General features: G+C 36.6%; 1 protein-coding gene across 1 annotated transcript in view; it reads left to right on the top strand.

Moving 5' to 3' along the window:
• Positions 1–843: 843 nt before the first annotated feature.
• LOC136840755 (death-associated protein 1) overlaps positions 844–22,821 on the top strand; it is a 33,562-nt gene continuing 11,584 nt past the window's right edge. Inside the window, exon 1 of the mRNA XM_067107606.1 lies at positions 844–955. Within this exon, the coding sequence (XP_066963707.1) occupies positions 928–955 (28 nt within the window). The 5' untranslated portion in view covers positions 844–927. The remainder of the gene's footprint in view (positions 956–22,821) is intronic.

The raw sequence follows: 22,821 nt of genomic DNA, 5'->3' as shown, positions 1-22,821 counted from the left end.
AAATGTAGGTTACAATTTCATATCGTGTATTGGCAACTTATAAAATAATACCAAAAATGGCCCCTTCTGTGTGAGGCCAGCCAGCACTTGTAAGGATAGCTCTACATATTCTTTATAAGAATAGTCTACCTGGAATATGATAGCCAAGAGAGACGGGTGCAGTTTCAAGAAAAACTAATAAACCATAACCTTCAATGACCTGAGACACATACCCTACGTGGCACCAGAGACTGAATTACCATACAGGCTAGGCCTTTGCTAATGTTACCAATCTATTTGCATTTCCTAAAGGCTCTTCATGTAAGCTGACTTATAATTCAATCATAAATAACAGTAAACTAAATATTCTGGCTCATACAAAAACGAAAACATGGATGACACTTTTAAAAACTTACTTTAGATAGCTTAGCAGTATTTCCACCTTCGATGCTGAGGATTATGTCACTTTTAAGCCTGTCTTGCAATGTTAGACGATGAAAGGACGACGACAAGAACTCTTTAACTGGTGTGTTATTGGGGCTAGATGCAGAGTTAAATCACCGTCATTTAAACTGACGCCAGGCCAACTACATTAACAATCAACCACTTTAGAACACCAACTGGAACTTGATTTGTTTACGTCTGACATTATCCTGCAACACTATATTCATAAGAACTTTTAAAAATAATATAAACCAATAAAGAAATACTTAAACCTAAGATAATAATTTTATATTTATCATTTTAATTAATTTTTACTGAAAAATTGTTTATAATTTAACAGTTACATTTATTTTCAGGTCCTTCAGAAACTCATTTGACAACATAGCTTCAAGTCAACATTATTTTGTTTTCGTCTGTTCGGTAGTGTTCAATTTGAAGTGGTCGTTACGTTTAGTGTCCGATGTTGTGTTTCTTTTAAATCTGGGAATCCTTCTCCACATTCAGATGGTTGCAGTCAACTACTTCCTAAGAGGTTTGTGGTCAAATTTTTGAAAATATTTCTTTCAAGCTATGAACTGTGATCGTCTTTGAATCTGTTTTGTTTATGTTTTGATGTGCTGCAACGACATCTCTTGTCAGCCCAGTCGAACTGCTACGTGCTTCACTTAACAAAATTTGTTGACACCTTAAGAAATCTGTATATTCTGATGACATTCCTAAAAGAAAATCATCGTGATTATAAGAATCCCAGTCATTAGGAACAGAAAATATGGCTTGGGTTACTTTTTGTAGACATGAAATTGATCTAGGCCAGCCTACATCTTTGTCATTTAGTCACGTACCAGTAGCTGAGACAGGCACCTTAATGAACGTGTGTCACCAAATTCGAATAGTATGTTGTAAGTAGGTATTTGCTTCTTCAGGAGTAGATCTGTGTGCATTCCATACCGCCTTTATCGAAACTATATTCATAAAGCTAAGATCATTTTCCGTCTATGTTCTCATCATGAGACGCGACATACTTTACACTTTCTTATTTGCTTTTTCGTAAATGGTTTAAGATTGTCTTTTTTTAAGATTGTCTTTTTCTCCTTTGGATTTCCGAATGAAAATACCAATGATCCGATCGGTAATTCGTAACCAGGAACAATTTTATCATCGTATTGTACGCAGGACCCATGATGTAGCCCGTGGTATATCGCAAATGGATGAATGGTAGCCGACGTTTACGCTGTCATGTTTTGTTTTAGTGGAAGATGTGGAATATGCAATTCAAAATTCAGTTATCTAGAACGCTCATTTGGTCGACTGATATAGACTAACAACATTATCTTGTCCGCAGGGTGGCGCCCATGTTACTTTCCGTAGTAACAGTTTAAATAAAAACAAAAAACCTACGAACTGTGCCATACATATCCGCCTACTGACGCGAGATTAACACTGATATCGAGTAGCAAATCCCAAGGGGAACATTCTCTTATCATATCCAAGAAGGGAAAATTCTGCATTCTTATTAACTATAATTTGACTCGAGGAAAATAGATACTTGTAATCAACTGAATGTTTCATGCCCAGAATAACAATGAAGCCTGAGCCATTTTAAACCCAGGAAGAAGTTTGTCGTTTACCCTGTTTATGTGCTACATATCTTACAGTGCCCTTGACGAGACTTGACTAATTTTTCATTTAATGATCGATAACCTCCATGCTCCACAGACCACTATCGTGAAGAGAGAGAACAGTGACCGTTCAAACCTAAGAGCATTGTTCTAAAATTGTGTAAACTGTCACGCTGTCATAAAAAAAAACACTTATAATGACATTATAAATCACCGTCTGTGCGTTCGATGCCCCTAAAAGGCGCACACGAAAAACATGGAAATGAAAGCTTGCTTGAAAAATTGAACCTTGAATGTGCAGTAGCCCAAACGGCCCAGTGTGCAGAAGCAAAAACAATTCGCTTAAGTAGAATATACGTTCTTGGTAATATAGCTATGCATTTGAATAGATTTATTATTCGTAATCACACCTGCTTGGACATATACAGAGGCGAACTGCAATCCATATTACAGAACCCGTACATGGGCAAAATTGTCTGTCACTATAAAGGAAATGAAGACCAGATCAGGAATGTTTTGCCTCATATGGACAGACAAAGCAAAAAAAAAATCGGATAGAGTAGTGAGAGCTGGATTTTGCTTTCAACGAGGAAGCATTTTTTTTTTATTCTGGACAGTTACTGAGCAGGAGCATTAGCATAAAGGAAAAAGAGGTAGTATGAAAAAAAGGTTTGCTTTTCACTAGTGATCAGAATAATATAAACAAAATACCTGTTTGTGATTTTATATATGTATATATATATATATATATATATATATATATATATATATATATATATATGTGTGTGTGTGTGTGTGTGTGTGTGTGTGTGTGTGTGTGTGTGTGTAAAGGGTGTGTGTGCGCGTGTGTCAACAGAAGTGTAATGGGATGTAACGGACGTCCCTTAGTGCATTTGCTCAATTGATTCGAACCCGTGGCATCTTGCTGCTGAGACAACCATCCCAACCACTGACTATTTGAGTCATGGCAAGAAGCTTTTTACAAGTTTATATATATATATATATATATATATATATATATATATATATATATATATATATATATATATATATATATATATATATATATATATATAATATTGTATATGTATATGTATGTATGTGTATATATACGTTTGTATATATAATGTGTACAGATTTTCGTCAAAACAAAAGACTAAATTATGAGCGATTTCCGTAGAAGACGGTACATAATAAAAAACAGATAAACAGTGGATAAAGAGAGAAAGACAGAGAAAGAAAGAAAGAGGAGTGAAAAGAGAGAGAGAGAGAGAGAGAGAGAGAACTCGTCAGAGGGGTCTCGAACGAACGAGTTCTACTCGGAGTGGTTATGACAATGATATGCAATTATCTCCGCGGAGGAGATCCCGGCCCGGCCATAAAAGGAGTTTGCCTTTTAAGGCAAAGAAGCCGCGACCGAGAAAAAGGAATTTTTTTTTTTTTTCTCCGGTGAAACTTAACGACCTGGTGATATATGATGAAAGGACGGGTATGTTCAATGTCACAAGAGCTATAAGAGTGATTGCGATGTCAAGTTAATCTTACCCGGAGGACGTAGTGTTTATTCAATAATGTATGCGCATGTATACGTGTATATGTATAGACATATGTACGTGGAAGGTGGGAAGGGAATTTGATGCCTCTTTAAGGATACCGTGTTATTATTATTATTATTATTATTATTATTATTATTATTATTATTATTATTATTTTAATATTATTGTTATTATTACCACACAAACATTCGCGAGGAAGACCGTGAACTTATATATCAAAGGAGAGTAAAGGAATATAAACAAATAAATGCATTACATAAAAAAGATAAAATTAAATAGACAGGACTGAATATTTATTGACAGGCAGAAGGCATTCAAGTAGACAGCCCACTAGATATACATTCCGTCAATTTTGTCAATGGAAACAAGAGAATCTGTCACTGAACAAAAACTGCTCTTCTGTAAAATGCAGATATTTCAAAGACATATTTGTGAGAGTACGGGATGCTAATGGTTTTTAGGATTTAATACAGAATCCACTGAAGATTGTCCTCTTTCCTAAATATCATTGCAAATGCATGCAGTGAGAGGTGCAAGACACTTGTCACTATGGAAACCTCAAACAATAACTTTAGTTTCAAGAGAGAAAGTAAATGCTCATAATCCTTTATTTAATATTGTTGTTCATGCCTGATTTTCCGTTTCACATTGTTCCAACTGGAGGTAAAGTCATTTCAAGAAGGCGATTCAACAGTATCCTTATCAACAGTGATTACAACAATAGTGAAACAAGAATGTAGGTACACCGAAGACAACAATTCTGATATTCAGGGAGTCATAACATTATTGTACAATAGTCCTACTCTCTCAGTCAAAATCCTATCTTACACCCTCCCAGTTTGCTAAGTAATGTTATGCCCCCATGATAATCTGCTTACCTTTGCTGTTATATATAGGAATACGTATATCTTCCTCCCATTCATTGGGAACGTTTCCCTCATCCAGACCTACCTTACACACCCTGGTCAGGTACTTTATTATTTACCAGTGAACCGCGTTATCTAACCTGTTATCCCACTGCTTACTGCTTTTATTTCTTCTTCCTACTCCCGGTATTCGAAATTTGCATACTTATTTACTGGTACTCATTCCACGAAAGTATCTCGAACTAAACCCCATTTTTTATCAGTCCCATTATGTTAGTCTTCTTATCAAAATTTTAAGTATAATGTTAATACTCTGTAGGGGGATGCACGTCAGTGCACCTCATGCGGTGCACTGTAAGCATTACGTGAGGTTCTTTGCAGCATCTCTTCGGCCCCTAGCTGGAACCCCTTTCATTCCGTTTACTGTACGTCCGTTCATACTCACTTCCTTCCATCATACTTTCCAACTCTCCTAACAGTTGATTCATAGTGCAACTGCTTTGAGGTTTTCCTCCTGTTACACCTTTCAAATCTCCCTATTGTCAATTTCCGCTTTAGCATCGAATGACCTCATAGGTCCCAGCGCTTGGCCGTTGGGCTTAAATTCTGCATTCTGCTTTATTATATAATTTTAACAATACGAAATTCTTAAGCCTCCCAGGACTACTGCCCCTTTTTCAAAAGACATGCAGGTGAAACATTACACTGGAAATTTTGTATATATATGAATCTCTCTGCACATCTCACAAGGCGTCCATTTTTGCAGACTAAATATATTCACACTTTCAGACCTTCCTTTTCAGCAATATAATGAATACATAAAAAATATTAGGTTTCTGTGATACTGGAGAACCATTCACATTGACACATTTCATGAATGGTCACGACCACAAACGGCAGTCGCACCTCAGCGGTGCACTGTAGGCATTACTTAAGGTTCTTTGCAGTGCCTCTTCGGCTCCTAGCTGCATCCCCTTTCATTCCTTTTACTGTACCTCCATCCATATTATCTTTCTTCCTTGTGACTATCCACCCTATCTACAATTTCCTCCTGTGACACCTTTCAAACCTTCTCACTGTCAATTTCCGTTTCAGCGCTGAATGATCTCATAGGTCCCAGCGCTGGGCCTTTGGCCTAAGCTCTATATTCTACAAAAGGCAATCGACTCTTTATCTATATAAATTACGTTAGATTAACAAACATATGGAACCGGACATGCAAGAATGTAAATATGTAACTAACAAACTCATTGCACAAATAATTATGTAAAGAGTGAGTTAGGTATTTGGTAAAGCTATCAGTGTGTTAGTCATTCAACTGCTGAATTATATTTGTGTACTCAAATGCGAGCAACTGAACGGTAGTCATGTTGCAACGATAGGCGCAGTGCAATTCCCTTAGACTTTAACCAAGACTGCACTCGCAGTGACATGTTGTAGACCCTTAGCTACGTACGGTAAAGACTATAGTAGATGAAAACATGTGCGGGCATATATCGTATACAGAAGAACCTTGCAGTCTTTTTACAAATAAGTTGAGTGCATTGTTCAGTAGAAACCCACAATCCTGTTAAATTCATACTTGCGAAGTAATGGTAAGTCCTTGCACAAGAGCTTCAAGAAAATGTGTTTAATACTCTCTCTCTCTCTCTCTCTCTCTCTCTCTCTCTCTTTATATATATATATATATATATTTATATATATATATATATATATATATATATATATATATATATATATATATACATTATATATACATATTCATGTGTATGTATGTAAGTATGTATTTATGTATACCGAGGGAGAAAAAGAGAGAGAGAGAGAATCCTTGAACTTTCGGACATCCACTTTTGTGGGATCATCAATTTTCCCCGCCATGCCAGTCCCATGATAAAGTGCAGAAGGCAAATAGCAAGGTATGCAATTACAAAAAAAAAAAAAAAAAAAAACCTTCAGCCACTCCTGGTCCATTTAAGCAAAAAAAAAAAATTTTTTTATTGCCATCCCACAATTGAGAATCGTGAGAATAAACAGTCTTGTATCTTGTGTGAGATATTACCTTATCGTCTCCTGTAATCTTGATTTTAAGTCTGATAGATTTTTTTTTCTTCAGTGTAACTGCAATGTAGATTTTATGAGTGATCCCATGAATACCCTTCTTGATGCTTTCAGTTTGGCTTTTCTATTCAAACCCCATCAAACTGGTCCCTTAAACGGTGCACCGTAGGCATTACTTTTACTATACCTCCTTTTATATTTTTTTCCCCACCTTACTTTCCACCCTCTCTTAACAGTTCTCCCAACATTACTTTCATCGCTGAATGACCTCATAGGTCCCAGCGCTTGGCTTTTGGCATCATTTCATCATGGAGTACATTTTTACGAACTCACACAAAGTCCAGCCTATCACAGTATCGTTCTCTCTCACAGGAAATGCTGGATCACATGTCAGATTGGGTTTCGCTTCTAGAATTACGACTGGAGAGAATTAACCAGACAGAGATAGCGATAAGGAGCGTTCACCCCTTGATAAAAAGAGAACTAATCGCCCAGATAAGTACGAGTAGTAACGAGATAAGGAATGTAAGGTTTAACAGTCCCCTATCCACCCTCTCCTAACAATTATTTCACAGTGCGACCGCTTTGAGGTTTTCCTCCTGTTACACCTGTCAAACCTACCTACTCTCAGTTTCCTTTCCAGCGCTGAATGGCCTCTTAGGTCGCAGTGCGTGGACTTTCGCCTAAACTCTATATTCCATTCCAGGAGTAAGGCTTAAGATGTAGAGATGTGTAGTTTTAGATCAGTAGAAAAAAAGTTGTGTGGAATTGAAGTATCTTACCTTTCGGTTGTTTTCGTGATCTGACAATCTTCATCCAGTTAAAGGTAGTATGCCGTTCCCTTGTAGGAAAACTAAATAGCTTTATTGTCTCGCAAGGCTTAGATATAGGCGCTTGTTCAGACAGATTCTCCTTCTCAATAGAAATCTCTCCCGTAGGGGGGTTGCGCCGTCAGTGCCCCCTACCTGGTACAGTGTAGGCTTTACTAAGGTTCTTTGCAGCGTTCCGTAGGGCCCCTAGCTGCAACCCCTTTCATTCCTTTTACTATACCTCCGTTCGTATCCTCTTTCTTCCATTTTACTCTCCACCCTCTCTGTACAATTGTTTCAACATAATTTTCAGTGGCCTAAATTTTATATTCAGTTTAATAAGTTCATAAGAGATCTCGACTTCAGAACCGCTTCTTGTTTTCAAGGAAGTCTGCACATGTTTCAGCTAATTAACCTTATAATAGGCTTGTATGTGATGATCTTGAAATGTTTTAGTTAACTTTTAGCTAACATTAAACCTATAATTTACGAATTAGAAGAGTGAAGGAAAGGAATTATCTTCACAACTTCATCATTACGTGTTCAGTGCAAGATTATTAAGATTTTGTATACTTTTCAATCGAAAATGTCCTATTACATATTCAGAGCACAAGATTTTTCACTTTCAATATAAAAGCACTTGTTAAGTGTTCCAAATGCAAGATTTTTCAGTTTTTAGTATAATTTTTGATCGAAAAGGGCTTATTACGTGTTCAGAGTACAATATTTTTCAGTTTTTGTGTAATTTTTAATTAAAAAGGTCTTACTGCGTGTTCAAAGTACAAGATTCCAAAGATTTCGCATCATTTCTAATCGAAACGAACTCATTACGTACAAGACTTTTCAGTTTTTGTATAATTTCTAATCGAAAAGGCCCTGTTACGTTACATCATTGTACATAATTTTCAATCGAAAATAACAAAAGCAAAAACTGTAGCCCAGAGAGAGAGAGAGAGAGAGAGAGAGAGAGAGAGAGAGAGAGAGAGAGAGAGAGAGCACGATACTAACGAAACATGAAGTCCTCATAAACGTACCTGCAAAGAACAATTTTTGGTAAAACAAGACACGCCAACAGGTGGCGCTGTGTCGATTGCCAGAAATTCACATCACGTGGCAGACTTCGGTCTCCGGGTTTGTGATAACAGTGATATGTTTTCACTCCTCGCACACTGACAGCTGATTATGGAGCATTGCCCGTCTTTACTTGCCATCTCCTGGTTTTCATTGAGAGTAAGTTGTAATATCACAACACACACACATAATATATACAGTATATATATATATATATATATATATATATATATATATATATATATATATATTTATATATACATATATATTATATATAATATATATATGTATATATATATATACATGTGTGTGTAGGCTATGTATGTATGTATGTATATATGTGTATATATGTATACAGTATATACAGTATGTCATGAAATTCGTCTTTAAACAACATACCAATCAAACAAGTTTTCAAAGCAGACCATGTAATCAGATACTGACTAACATTTCGAAATATCTATCAGATAATACCGCACCCCTTGTAAAGAAGTTATATATACTTTACGTAACGACGTCATACGATCTTTGCATCAGAAAAAAAAAATATTTATTGGAAAAAATAGAGAAGTATACTTTGTGTCTGTTGCACTTCGCATTCTTCATCATTGATGATTTTCTGCTGTGCGTTCTTCATGTCATGTATACTATCATGTATCATGAACCATGGAGAAATTATTTGGTCCCCGTCGACATTCCTTGTGCGAGAGTAACTCGTCATCTTGCTGAATGATATTTGTTAAAGCCATTCTCAATGGCTTCGTCAATGGCTTGGAAATAAAGTCGAAACCGGTCAGGACCTACACCCCGTCTCTTATTTTTTTACCTGTGGTAATGTGTGATAAATGAATCACGTACAAAAGTGATAATAATCATATATATATATATATATATATATATATATATATATATATATATATATGCATATATATATAGATATATATATATATAAATGTACAATATATATATATATATATATATATATATATATATATATATATATATATATATATATATAATCTTTCATTACTTGTTTGTTAAAGCAGTTCAACACCAGAAAACCAATTTGGGAAGAACGTTTTCGCAACAAAGGGCTAAAATAAAGCTTTTTGCCCGCTCCGACGCTGCATACAAAACAGGTAGTGTAAAAAAACCGTGGTTGCACGTGACATAATTAGTGTACTGAAGCACTCGACCATTTAAGACTTCAAAACGCCAGGGAGAAGTGTATGCGTGTGCGTATGTGTGTGTGTATTCTGAAGCCTTACACGAGACCTTAACACAAATACAACAATTAATTTGAGAATGAAATATGTCGTCTCCTCGCGGACCCCCCCCCCCCCACGCGGAGGTAGAAGCAACTGCAGTAAAACGCAACATCACAAATGTCCAAGAATGAAGCAACAGTCTTCGCTAGAGAAACGTCAAGGCAAACCTCATCGTTAGCATGCAATAAACAAGACAATAACAGTGGGAACATTACCTCGGTGAAGTTTACAAACCCACTTTATTTGAAAGGTAATAAGTATTGAGAGTCATAAAGTTCTAAGGCATCTGTTAATGGAGCAGGGCACAAATTGATTAAGTTTCTTTAAAAGAACTTTGCCGTAGGGGGTGGTTAGAGCTTAAGGGGTCTTAGCAGCGTGCCTTCGTCCCCTAAATGCGACCCCTTTCATTCCTTTTACTGCGCCTCCGTTCGTATTCTCTTTTTTCCATCTCACTTTCCACCCTCTCCTAACAGTTGCTTCATAGTGCAATTGCGAGGTTTTTCATCCTGTTACTCCTTCCAGACCTTTTTGCTGTCAGTTTCCGTTTCAGCGCTGAATGACCTCGTAGATCCCAGCGCTTGGCCTTTGGCGTAAACGCTGTATTCTACAAACGGCAATCGATTCGTTATTTATACTTTTATGCAGTTACGTTAGATAACTGCGTGGCCTCTGGCCTAAGCTTTAATTCCATTCCATTCCATTGAAAGAACTTGGAAAAGAAATCCGGTGAGTATCTTTGTCACCTTTAAAATTGGGCTGCCCTTCTTTTTTGCTACGGCAGGAAAACAAACCTATCATATATCTTCATGTAACCGCGAAATGCAAGAGCAAGCAAAACATACGTTAGATATACATAATTTCAACAGAAATACCTCATTGACAACATTCGTGAGTGATATCACATTGCCGGTGGAGATTCTCCTGGTAATTAGCTTAATTCAGGCATATGGCCCCAAAGGGAGCTTCACTGTGGGGCGAAAACATTTTTTAAATATATAGTTAAGAAATTATAGTGGTGTTGATAACTGGCATTCATTAGCTGTGAATGAAAAAAAACGAATGACTGGTTGACTCTCGAATTCCTGATATCCACTTAAAATGATCTTATATTCATGTAAATATATATATAGAATAAAAATTATTACTTAAATACATTAATTATCAGTTGTTGTTTCGCTTTGTTATGATAACCTACACACACACACACAAATATATATATATATATATATATATATATATATATATATATATATATATACACATATATATATATATATATATATATATATATATATTATATATTTATATACATATACATATATGTATATATGTATGTATGTATAGCAATCAGAAGACTATGCATTCTGCAGCTACAGAGAATAGCAAGAAGAAAAGAAGACAGCTGTCTCTTCACTCATCATCCTCTCATTTTGTTTTTTAATCTTGCGCATGAAATCAGTTCCTTGTGAATACAAATGTGCGCTTTGCAACGCTTATCTCGTGCTGGCGAAGCGTTTCTTAACGAGCAGAATTGTGTACGTCTTGAGCCTTTTTACGTCATGCGTTGCCCCTCTCTCTCTCTCTCTCTCTCTCTCTCTCTCTCTCTCTCTCTCTCTCTCTCTCTCTCTGTGACGTGAGAGAATATGGCTAGTTTAGCTTCTCTCTCTCTCTCTCTCTCTCTCTCTCTCTCTCTATGACGTGAGAGAATATGGCTAAAGTTTAGCTTTCTCTCTCTCTCTCTCTCTCTCTCTCTCTCTCTCTCTCTCTCTCTCTCTCTATGACGTGAGAGAATATGGCTAAGGTTTAGTTCTCTCTCTCTCTCTCTCTGTCGTGAGAGAGAAGGCTAAAGTTTAGTTCTCTCTCTCTCTCTCTCTCTCTCTCTCTCTCTCTCTCTCTCTCTCTCTCTCTGTCGTGAGAGAATATAGCTAAAGCTTAGTTAGATCTCTCTCTCTCTCTCTCTCTCTCTCTCTCTCTCTCCATTATTCACTATGATACTGTTGCGTTAGCGAACTAGCATCAAAAGGTCACGGACTTCCTTTGTAAGAGCGCTTGCAGACGTTGTTTTGCTTTGAATACAAAGCACTCACTGCACACGGACATTTCATGAGTGGTTTATGAGAAAAGTTACCTCATACTCGGGATTCCCTTGAGGGCGAGTTTTGTCCCGTTTTCATATATAAAGTTTAGTCCAGATGCCGAGTTATAGAATTATCTCGGTAATTCTCATTATCGAATTGAAAACGTTACCGTAGAATCTATGATTTTCTCTCTCTCTCTCTCTCTCTCTCTCTCTCTCTCTCTCTCTCTCTCTCTCTCTCTCTCTCTCTCTCTCTCTCGTCAGAGATCATAGCTAATGCTTAGATCCTCTCTCTCTCTCTCTCTCTCTCTCTCTCTCTCTCTCTCTCTCTCTCTCTCTCTCTCGTCAGAGATCATAGCTAATGCTTAGATCCTCTCTCTCTCTCTCGTCAGAGAACATAGCTAATGCTTAGATCCTCTCTCTCTCTCTCTCTCTCTCTCTCTCTCTCTCTCTCTCTCTCTCTCGTCAGAGAACGTAGCTAAGCTTAGTTAGAGCTCTCTCCCTCTCTCTCTTTCTCGTGAGAGAATATAGCTAAATCTTTGTAAGCTCTCTCTCTCTCTCTCTCTCTCTCTCTCTCTCTCTCTTCTCTCTCTCTCTCTCTCTCTCTCTCTCTCTCTCTCGTGAAAGGATGCAGCTGTAGCTTAGATGAATGGGGAACATTAATGTTAACAAATACCATAGACTGGTTATCATTATGAAGGACAATAAGATAGATTAAAAATTCAATAGACATTCCTTCTTGTATCGTATAAACAACCATATAAATAAAAAGAGAAAATGAACAGAATGACTTTATTAGGTACATATTTAATATATTTCATATCTACATCTACAGGTTAGATAACAACTTTGACAAGCATAGTGAAATTTAGTCATTCTGTGAGTAGACACGCCACATTTTCTAATGAATAGAAGTATTATATGATAAATTAGCATAAAGCTGTTCTTTCCGTGGCGTATATTTTAAGAAATACCAGTGGGTAAATGGTAAAATCGACAGTAATAATAAACAAGTAAAAAAATGAGCCCAAGTTTCTTCGGCGCAATCGAGTTTTCTGTACAGCCGCTACAGCGTGCATACAAGGCCACCGAAAATTGATCTATCTTTCGGTGATTTCGGTATAATGCTGTATAAGCCGCGGCCCATGAAACTTTAACCACGGTCCGGTGGTGGCCTATCCTATATCGTTGCCAGAAGCACGATTATGGCTAACTTTAACCTTAAATAAAATAAAAACTACTAAGGCTAGAGGGCTGCAATTTGGTATGTTTGATGATTGGAGGGTGGATGATCAGCATACCAATTTGAATCCCTCAGGCCTCAGTAGTTTTTAAGATCTGAGGACGGAGAGAAACAATTGCGGACGGACAGACAAAGCCGGCACAATAGTTTTCTTTTACAGAAAACTAAAAGTAATTTTCAAATTTTGCAAATAAACCAAGGGAAAGCTGCATCAGTTCGTGAATTATAGAATGTATAATTTTCACTACAATGCAGCTCTAAGTGATGTTTAAGAGTAAAACAAAAGATAGCATCAATTACTCGGAGTTTACAATCCTTCATAATCCTTTAATCATTGTCACTCCTTTAATTTATGGATCGCCAGGTGGCAACGTCTACGTGAAAACTGATAAAAATTTTAGACCTTTTGTAGAAGCGTAAATTTAAAAATGAAAACAATGAGTAGAATTGAAAATTGAAAACTCGAGAATATCAATAGATACGTATGTGACGTAAATTAATATATTTTACGTAATATACCTTAAATACGTAAATGATATAAACGAATATGATTTACATAATATATCTTAAATATGTAAATTATATAAATGAATATATCTTACTTAATATATCTTAAGTATGTAAATGATATAAACGAATATGTGTTACGTGATATATCTTAAATATGTAAATGATATAAATGAACATATTTTACATAATACATCTTAAATATGTAAATGATATAAGCGAATATATTTTACGTAATATATCTTAAATATGTAAGTGATATATATGATTTTATTTTACGCAATTTATCATAAATATGTAAATGATATAAACCGATATATTATACGTGATATACCTTAAATATGCAAATGATATAAATGAATATATCTGGACGGGAATTGACACTAGAAGACTCGAGTATTCCATTTAAATATGTAAATGAATATATCGTACGGGTCGCCAACCTTGTTATTCATAACTAGGAAAAATACGTATCAGTTTAGATAAAAAAAATGCATAAATAACAGCACTGCTCGTAATAATAAGAGATTATATGATATTAACGATTGCTCTGTAAAGCCAAATTGACTCTGCAGTTGCACGTTCGTGAATAACACGTACGGGACAGGATGTAAGAGAAGACAGGCGTGATTATCGTACACTTCCGGTTCATTATCTTTTTTTTGATACGGCGTCTGCCCCTGTGGCAAGTGGACTGAAAAACAAACATGTATGGCACCCCATCGAGGGGCGAACAGAATGTGTCATTCATCGCTGTTTTGTATTCATACGCTTTTTTGAAGACGGGGGTGATCTTGTATTCTGTAGTGATGCGAAGCCATAAATGCAAGCAAGCGCAAGGCGCGCGCACACAGACACACACACACACACACACACACACACACACACACACACACATATATATATATATATATATATATATATATATATATATATATATATATATATATATATATATATATATATATATACTGTAGAAGCTGCTGGTCACTTTTTACCAGGTACGTGAGTAATTATAATAACCACAATGCCCTCTCTCTCTCTCTCTCTCTCTCTCTCTCTCTCTCTCTCTCTCTCTCTCTCTCTCTCTCCATACATACAAATATATATATTGTATATATATACACACACATATATACACACGTAGAAGAGAGAGAGAGAGAGAGAGAGAGAGAGAGAGAGAAAGTTACTTATAATTTTATTTTAATTCCAAAAATCTGCAAAAACTTACACTCTCTCAATGAAACTAAAGAAAATAAAAACATCAGCACGAACCACTAAATACTTTTTGTTTCAATCAAGCCTTGGAAATACCACGGCGATCCGGCCTCGTTCAACTTGACCCACACTTGTTTGTTACGCGGGCGGAAATCCGTCTCGAGACGTGACTTGCAAAACAAAGCAGAGTAACATAAATTATATTGCTATTCTTTTGTTATGAAGCCGAAACGTATAACCATCATCGATGTTTTTAAAGATGTAACACCGTGATTCGTGATGTGTCATTGTCACCCGTTCGTTATAGAGCGAATTGTTTACATGTTTTTGTAATAAACGAAACGGGAGGTTAGTTAATGTTTGTTCATGAGTTATAAATTAGGAAATTAGATGCGGTCGACAGTTTTCCTTCTCGGAAAAGGAGTCGGCGTTCCTTTACGAAAAGAACATTGTTTTAGTATGTTTGTTGGACTGTATATCATTTAAATACCATAAAAATATGAAGGCCACCTTCATTTGTATGAATATTACTTATGGACAGTCATGCACCGGACGAGAGAGAGAGAGAGAGAGAGAGAGTTTAGTTCAGCAAAAGAATTCTTTAACCGTTGACTATCGGCTATGATGACCTTGTACGAAAAGATAAAAAAAAAGAAAAAGAAAATTGAAGCAAACATGATCGCCATTTTCCTGTCCCAAGAAAATAGACCTCTTCTTTCGACACTACGTTTCTCTGTTGGACGGTAAAATCCCTCGTAAATACATACGACAGAATAAGAGATAATTATTCATACCAGTAATGAGATTCTGTCTTCTTTTATACCATTATCTTTTCCATCTCCCTGACCGTACATTTATTCTTCAAAACACTTGTGATGGCAATCTCGTACGGAAGAAGATTAGGGTAATGTGGCCAGTACAGTAATTAGTCTCTTTCCTTCTTCTTCTTCTTCTTCTTCTTCTTCTTCTTCTTCTTCTTCTTCTTCTTCTTCTTCCTTGACCATACATTTATTCTTAAAAACACTTACTATGACAATCTGGAACAAAAGATTAGGGTAACGTAGCCAATATGGTGATAAGTCTCTCTTCTTCTTCTTCTTCTTCTTCTTCTTCTTCTTTCTTCTTCTTCTTCTTCTTCTTCTTCTTCCCCGACCATAAGTACATTTATTCTTTAAAACACCTGATTCCAATCCGGAACAGCATTAGGTAACGTAGCCAATGTAGCATTAGTCTCACTTTTCTTTTCTTCTCCTTCCTCTTTCTTCTCTCTTTCTTTTTTTCTTTCTTCTTTCTTCTTCTTCTTCTTCTTCTTCTTCTTCTTCTTCTTCTTCTTCTTCTTCTTCCCCTGACCATACATTTATTCTTAAAAACACTTCCGATTCCAATCCGGAACAAAAGATTAGGGTAACGTAGCCAATATAGTAATTAGTCTCTCTTTATCTTCTCCCTCTTCTTCTTCTCCTTCTTCTTCTTCTTCTTCGTCTTCTTCTTCTTCTTCTTCTTCTTCTTCCTTGATCATACATTTATTCTTAAAAACACTTACGGTGGCAATCTGGAACTAAAGATTAGGGTAATGTAGCCAATATAGTGATTAGCCTCATTTCTTCTTCTTCTTCTTCTTCTTCTTCTTCTTCTTCTTCTTCTTCTTCTTAGTAAGTGCTAAAGTTCAGCACATGACCCCCGAAGGAAAGTGAACCTGTCCATCCCTTTTACAGGTGAGCGTTTGGGGGTGGGGGGGAGGGGGGTTTGGTTGGCAGGTAAGCCAGTGTATCCACAATCACCTGCCTACGCATAGATAAGATATGAAGGTGACATCCCCCATCATATTGATGTGGCCTCTGTGCTATATACCTTTTATTTATTTATTTATTTAATCACTTCTTTTATTTTTTATTTATATAGTTGCTTATTTGCTTTTATTTTTTATTTATATGTTTGCTTATTTGCTTTTATTTTTTATTTATATATTTACTTATTTGAATATTTATTCATTTATTCATTTATTTACTTCTATTATTTATTTGCTTCTTGTATTTACTTACTTCTTTTTTTATTTGTTTATATATTTATTTATTTTTGCGCTGAAAATTTTTGGGTCAACTCTTTTAACGGTTAATGAGAATTGTCCATATTCAGTTTTGTTTTTTTATAATGTTTTCTTGGTAGGTAATGCGGTAATGAAGGGTTAATGAGAGCGAATGGGATAATTATTTACTTTAATAATAATAATAATACTACCAATACTACTTCTATTTTCACTTGTAATTATGTCACCGCCATTTCAATATAATTGCTCTTTTATATGAAATTTGTGAATCAGACCAAACAACATCACACATGACCTTTGTGAAATATAAATAGGCAAACTACGCACAGACACTTCATAAAGTGTATTTATACAAGGTCTAAATTAAGCGAAAGAGACTTAATGTATTCGTCAGAAAGATGTATAAAATCGTGCATAATTATGGACATAATAAAAAAAGTTCCATTCTTCCCATAAGGTCAGCATAGCAGTGAAGACGATAGAAAGATTAGGTTGTTGGGAGCAAGTATAACGGAAAAGGGAGGGGGTTGGGGTTGGGGGAGGTATGGGAAATGTAGAAAAAGGGACGATGCATAGAAAATGGGATGGCTATATGGCTTTGGGAAATGGGCGGGCGTGTGTGCACGAGAAGAGAAGGAGGTGTGTTCAAAACTGTGGATGTTCAAACGAAAAACGGTCAAGTGTCAGCTGAGCAGTTTGTGCAAAAAAAGTGGTGCCGTATGAGGCGGTCCATGCAGCTTGCTAGGTAACAGATTATTGGCACTTGAAATATTGCGTTGAAGAAGTTGATCGTCTGAAACATTTGTGGAATTGTTCGATTGACCAGATCATGTGGCTTCGTAATTTTAACCAGTCTGCCTGTACAGCTGCACAAAGCTATATATATATATATATATATATATATATATATATATATATATATATATATATATATATATATATATATATATATATATATATAAACCTTTCATCGTAGACTGGGTACTGAGACAAGCTGCACATAACATAAGTTTCCTTCAAAATATCTTTGCGTCAGTATTGTGTGAGAAGCCTTCAACATTCACTGTAGAGGAATATACATATACATATACATATATATATATATATATATATATATATATATATATATATATATATATATATATGTATATATAAACTACCCATTGCGTAAAGTTTTTATCGTCTAGAACCCCCTAATAGGCCTAAAGTTTCTGACAGGTCCTAAAATCAGCGGAAAAAAAAAAAAGAAAGCTACACCGAAAATGGTGGCCATAGTTGGAAACTGTTGCCAATGTACAGAAAACTATTGTTTATCCTTTGTCAAGCGATGTGTCATTTGAGCAACCTTGCCAGTCTCGGTTGCTCTACAACTCTTGTTGTATTTTACACCAAAATGGCCTCGGAGAGAATCACTTTGCGCAGTTACATAAACATCCGCACAGAGAGGCGGCAAGAGAAGAATGTACCCAAGCTTAAAGACAAGTAGCAAAGATCGCAGAGATATATAAAACTAACAGATTTGCACCTGCACAGATGGTTGTCTATGACAGCCATCCAGTGCTTCTGACATTGCGAGATGCAAGCTGGGTCCTGCCGTAGATAAACCAGAAAGTTTATCTCTAGAGCCTGTAATTCCTTGCCTTAGATAAACCAGGAATGCAAATATATCTCTAGAGCCTGTAATACCTTGCCTTAGATCAATCAGAAATGTGTAGGTATGTATCTCTAGAGCCAGCAATCCCTTGTCGTAAATAAACCAGAAAGTTTATCTGAAGAGTCTATAATCCCTTCATCCGATCATATTTTCGTCCTTCCACAACCTGTAAGATAATGTAGCTCACCACAAGCTCATCAGTATGAGCGCAAGCACACACACACACACACACACACACACATGCATACACAAGCGCCTTATGCAATCATATTCTTTCCCGGGGGCTGAGGCGAGAGAACATTAGGAAGCCATGCAACCACCAAGGAGCAAGTTCGCACTACGCGACCCCAAACTTCATCGACTGTATTTATTTATTTATTGTTTACTGATTTACACGGAATACTGCGTCTGAAAGCCGGTTATGCCGTTTATCTGTCGCAAATCAGGCTCAGCTTCGTAATATAATTTAACAAGAAGCTAAAACAAAGACCAACAAAAGAAAAACGAAAGGTCTCCGTAGACTCAGGCGTTTGGAGACGTAGTTTACCATGAAATTATTCTGGTCAGAAAGGGGCTCGTGTACTAAATGCACTGTGTTATAGATTCAGTTACCTTTGATATTTGAAGTCTGTATCCCAGTTCCTGCATGTACCTTTTTTCATCTTAGTTACACACGTACACACACACACACACACACATAAATACGCCCATATTTCAAGACATAACTACGTTGACGTGCAGTTTAGGTTGGGCGTGTATGCGTACATGTATATGTATGCATACACACACACAAACCCTTAAACTAATATATCTGTAACTATAAAACAGTGTAACTTCTCCCAAGCAAGCACGAATAATTCATCTTGGGAGCGAGATGAAATGATCTACTTTCAGACGAAAAACAAAGGAATAAAGACAAGAAGTACATTTAGCAACGCGACCAGACAAAAACGCTGCCGAGCCCAGCCACTACCGAATCTCACGGAGCAGCGCCGGCACCAGTGGGATCCCTTCCATTCAAGCCAAGTCAAACTCAGGAGGCGTTGCTTCTTGACAAAAGGAAATGAGTGGCGTTGGAATGAGAAACAGATGCACCGAATAGCAGCCGAAGGAAGGAAGGAAGGAAGGAGCCAGTCGACTGGCAAAAGCATTCGATGGTGGTGGTGGTGATGATGACCTTGACAATCTTTCTCAAATGTCCTTCAAACCGGTCTTGGGGCGGGGAACCCGTCTGAACGACTCCGCCCTTCCCCTAGATACTACTTGATGTTTCTGGACGACGATTGCAGTTGTAAATCAGAATTTATTGCCGCTCGGAATCTTCAGTTTTGCCTCTTTCGCCGCCTCCGCTTCTTCTTCTTCCTCCTTCTCCTCGTGACGAAGATCTTTTGCCTTGGGACAGCAAGTTCCTTTCGCGGCTGAAAGATTTTAGTTGTGCAGTTTTTTTTTTTTTTATTATATTTGATCTTCCTGGAGGAATAACGTCAGCACGCATAATTATCGCATTATCTTTCGTTGGGGACCGGGAAGTAGCTGATTTGCATTCGCAGAATAGATAAATAAATGGATAAAGGATAATCTCATTATCTTGGGTCTGAAACATTGGGGTGTGTTCATCGGTTAAGTTGCATGGTAGTACTATATAAGAGAAAACTTAGATATCGAGGAAGAGCCTACTTTTTTTTATTGATGAGTTCTCAGCTAAAACGAGAGCAACACTTTTAAGTGGAAATTAATTCGTTTAAAAAAATTGTATTGAAATTAACACTATCTCTTAGTTTTTTATGTCAATCGGGACGAAATTCATATTCTTGGCTATGTATTGCTTGAAAATAAGGAAAATAAATTGCAGTAAGAATGAATGTTTGTTATAAAACAAACATATGAACACTGTACATAAATCCAGTTTAAACAATGCAACTTCTGAAAAGTAATAGACAAAGAATTACCCGCAGAAAGGAGAATTGTACTGGAATCTCACAGGTTAAATGAATTCCATGGCACGCATTAACTGAATTTTCACATCAGGGTCTTATTATTTTGTATTATAAAGAATTTGAAAATTCGAAAGTTGGCTTATTGTATTGAATTGTAATTGTTGAATGTCTGCTATGGTTGTTTTTCGGAATGTGTTACACCCATGATGCTTAGAGTTTGTGAACTGACCTCCTTTATAATGAAAGTAAATCACAAATATGATTAATTCTTAGAGAGAAATGAAACTGTCTCACTAGACCGACTTTGTGTTAAAACTTGATGTGTGATTTGTACTGATACCAAGCACATTTAAGAAAATGATTTTCATCCATCTTCATTAATTAGTGGAAATTTAACAGACCGTTAGTTTTGTAAATTTCCATATGATTTTTAACAATTCAATTCCATCTTATTCTCGTTCAGCCTTTAAGTCTAGTCTCACACTTGCATTTACTTTATAAGTACGACTCCCAGAAAAGAATATATTGTTAAGTATAGTGTGCATTGCATGGCCACTTGGTAAATATTAGAACTTTCTGTAAATTCAGTTCTGTAATAAGAAGCAAGGGAAATAAAGACCATCTTATGACTGCCAGTTCTTTGGTGGGGCAAGTAGTGTCTATGACACTTAACCTGGGTCCCCGATTAGAATTAAAATAATGATAATTATATTTCTTCCTGGCAAAAAGACCTTTGTGGGCGTGGCTGCCCAAATCGAGCTCTGTCACAGTACAAAGAGGATTTTGGTTACTGCTGCAACTTACAAGGAAGTTAGGTAAATCTCAGAACACAGAGGAAAGGAGAGACTTCCACATTTTAGATGTGTATGGTATTAGGGCCGCATCAGATCAGTTGATTATCGAGATAATGACTACAAACTTATAGCTGTTTTGGTGTACAGGACCTCTGCTGTAGCGACGCCAGCTTACCACATTAAATCAACCAACCAATTATATATATATATATATATATATATATATATATATAGAGAGAGAGAGAGAGAGAGAGAGAGAGAGAGAGAGAGAGAGAGAGAGAGAGAGAGAGAGATTCCTTTAGAGCAATGGAGAGAAATGCAGCTGGGAGAGAAGAGACCACCGAGGTCAATGCTTGGATGTTTATATATCGGACGCTGCTCTCTCTCTCTCTCTCTCTCTCTCTCTCTCTCTCTCTCTCTCTCTCTCTCTCTCTCTCTCTCCTCAGAGTCCTCACAGATCGAAGAGGTTGCTAATATGTGTTTTAAAGATTGTATCTGGGGTCACTTATCAATAATGTTTTTAGTTTAGCCTTTAAACCTTTCGCATTAGGCTTGGGAGCAATATTGTCACAGCATAATCAGTTTAACTAAGATGTATATTGCTCAGTAGGTTATATTCAATAAGAGAAGACCCTTAGTTTTTTCTCTAAACGAATAGCTTGTTCTTGATTTACCAATTGAACGCTGAATAGTGTAGTGACCAGAGAGAAGGTAGTGACTGGCGTAGTGTTCCTTTAAGCCATTATTCTGAACATAGCTTCTTTGTCAGAACAAACATACACACGCATAAGGGAAGAGAACACTCAGTTTCCATTTTAGTATGTTGCTCTTTTATTGTAATGTATCTTTTCCTACTAAGATCTGGCATGTATTTACAGTAATATATCTGTACATAGGCCTATGTGTGTTTGTATATGTGTTGAGAGAGAGAGAGAGAGATTGCCAAAGAAAAGCACACAGTCATTGAGAAATTATATTAAACTCAAAACTAAAACAAAGTAGCAAATTTAGGATGTAATAAATCAACAATTTTTATCCCATTTTTTGAATCTCCAAAATAGCATCGCATATTCCAAAACACCTCGCCATACTTGTCCGCATTACAACACCTGATCAAACCTTTGCTTCTACTGCGCCGTCATCACAGATAGAAGCGCCTGTTTGTTATCTGTGTGGCCCGATATTGAAGCGCCCCTTGGAGACAGATCTACTTTTGAAGGGGGGCAAAGGTCACCATGGGCTTCGCAAAGGGTTGATTCAGTCTGGATGGGTTCCCAAGGACGAAACGTGTCGATGGGAAATCAAGTTTCATAGCGTCTCCTGTGCAAGGCTGCCTGTAACCTGCTCACTTCAGTGACGTCACACCGTAGCGTGAACAAAAGCTGAATGTAGGAATAGTCACACGTCTCTCAGCCATGTCGTTTAAGTAATCCAATTTGTGTAATCCAATCTGATTACTGTCAGTTTAAGAACTGGAAAGGATTAGTAGGAAATCTTAGGAATTTCAGAAAAAATGTATAACATCTGCTCTTCGGGATTTATTAGGCCTACATGATGTTTGAATTATACAGTTTATATAAAAAAAGTTAGTTATTATCGTAAGCTTCGAAGCCCGAAGAGAACTTTGGTGAATTGGCTGAAAATAAATGAAATTAAAAAGCTGAATTGATAAAG

This window comes from Macrobrachium rosenbergii, chromosome 8 (genome assembly GCF_040412425.1).
Source record: "Macrobrachium rosenbergii isolate ZJJX-2024 chromosome 8, ASM4041242v1, whole genome shotgun sequence".
Taxonomy (NCBI): Eukaryota; Metazoa; Arthropoda; class Malacostraca; order Decapoda; family Palaemonidae; genus Macrobrachium; species Macrobrachium rosenbergii.
Note: the sequence above shows the minus strand (reverse complement) of the source record. Positions and strands in the feature narration are given on the sequence as shown.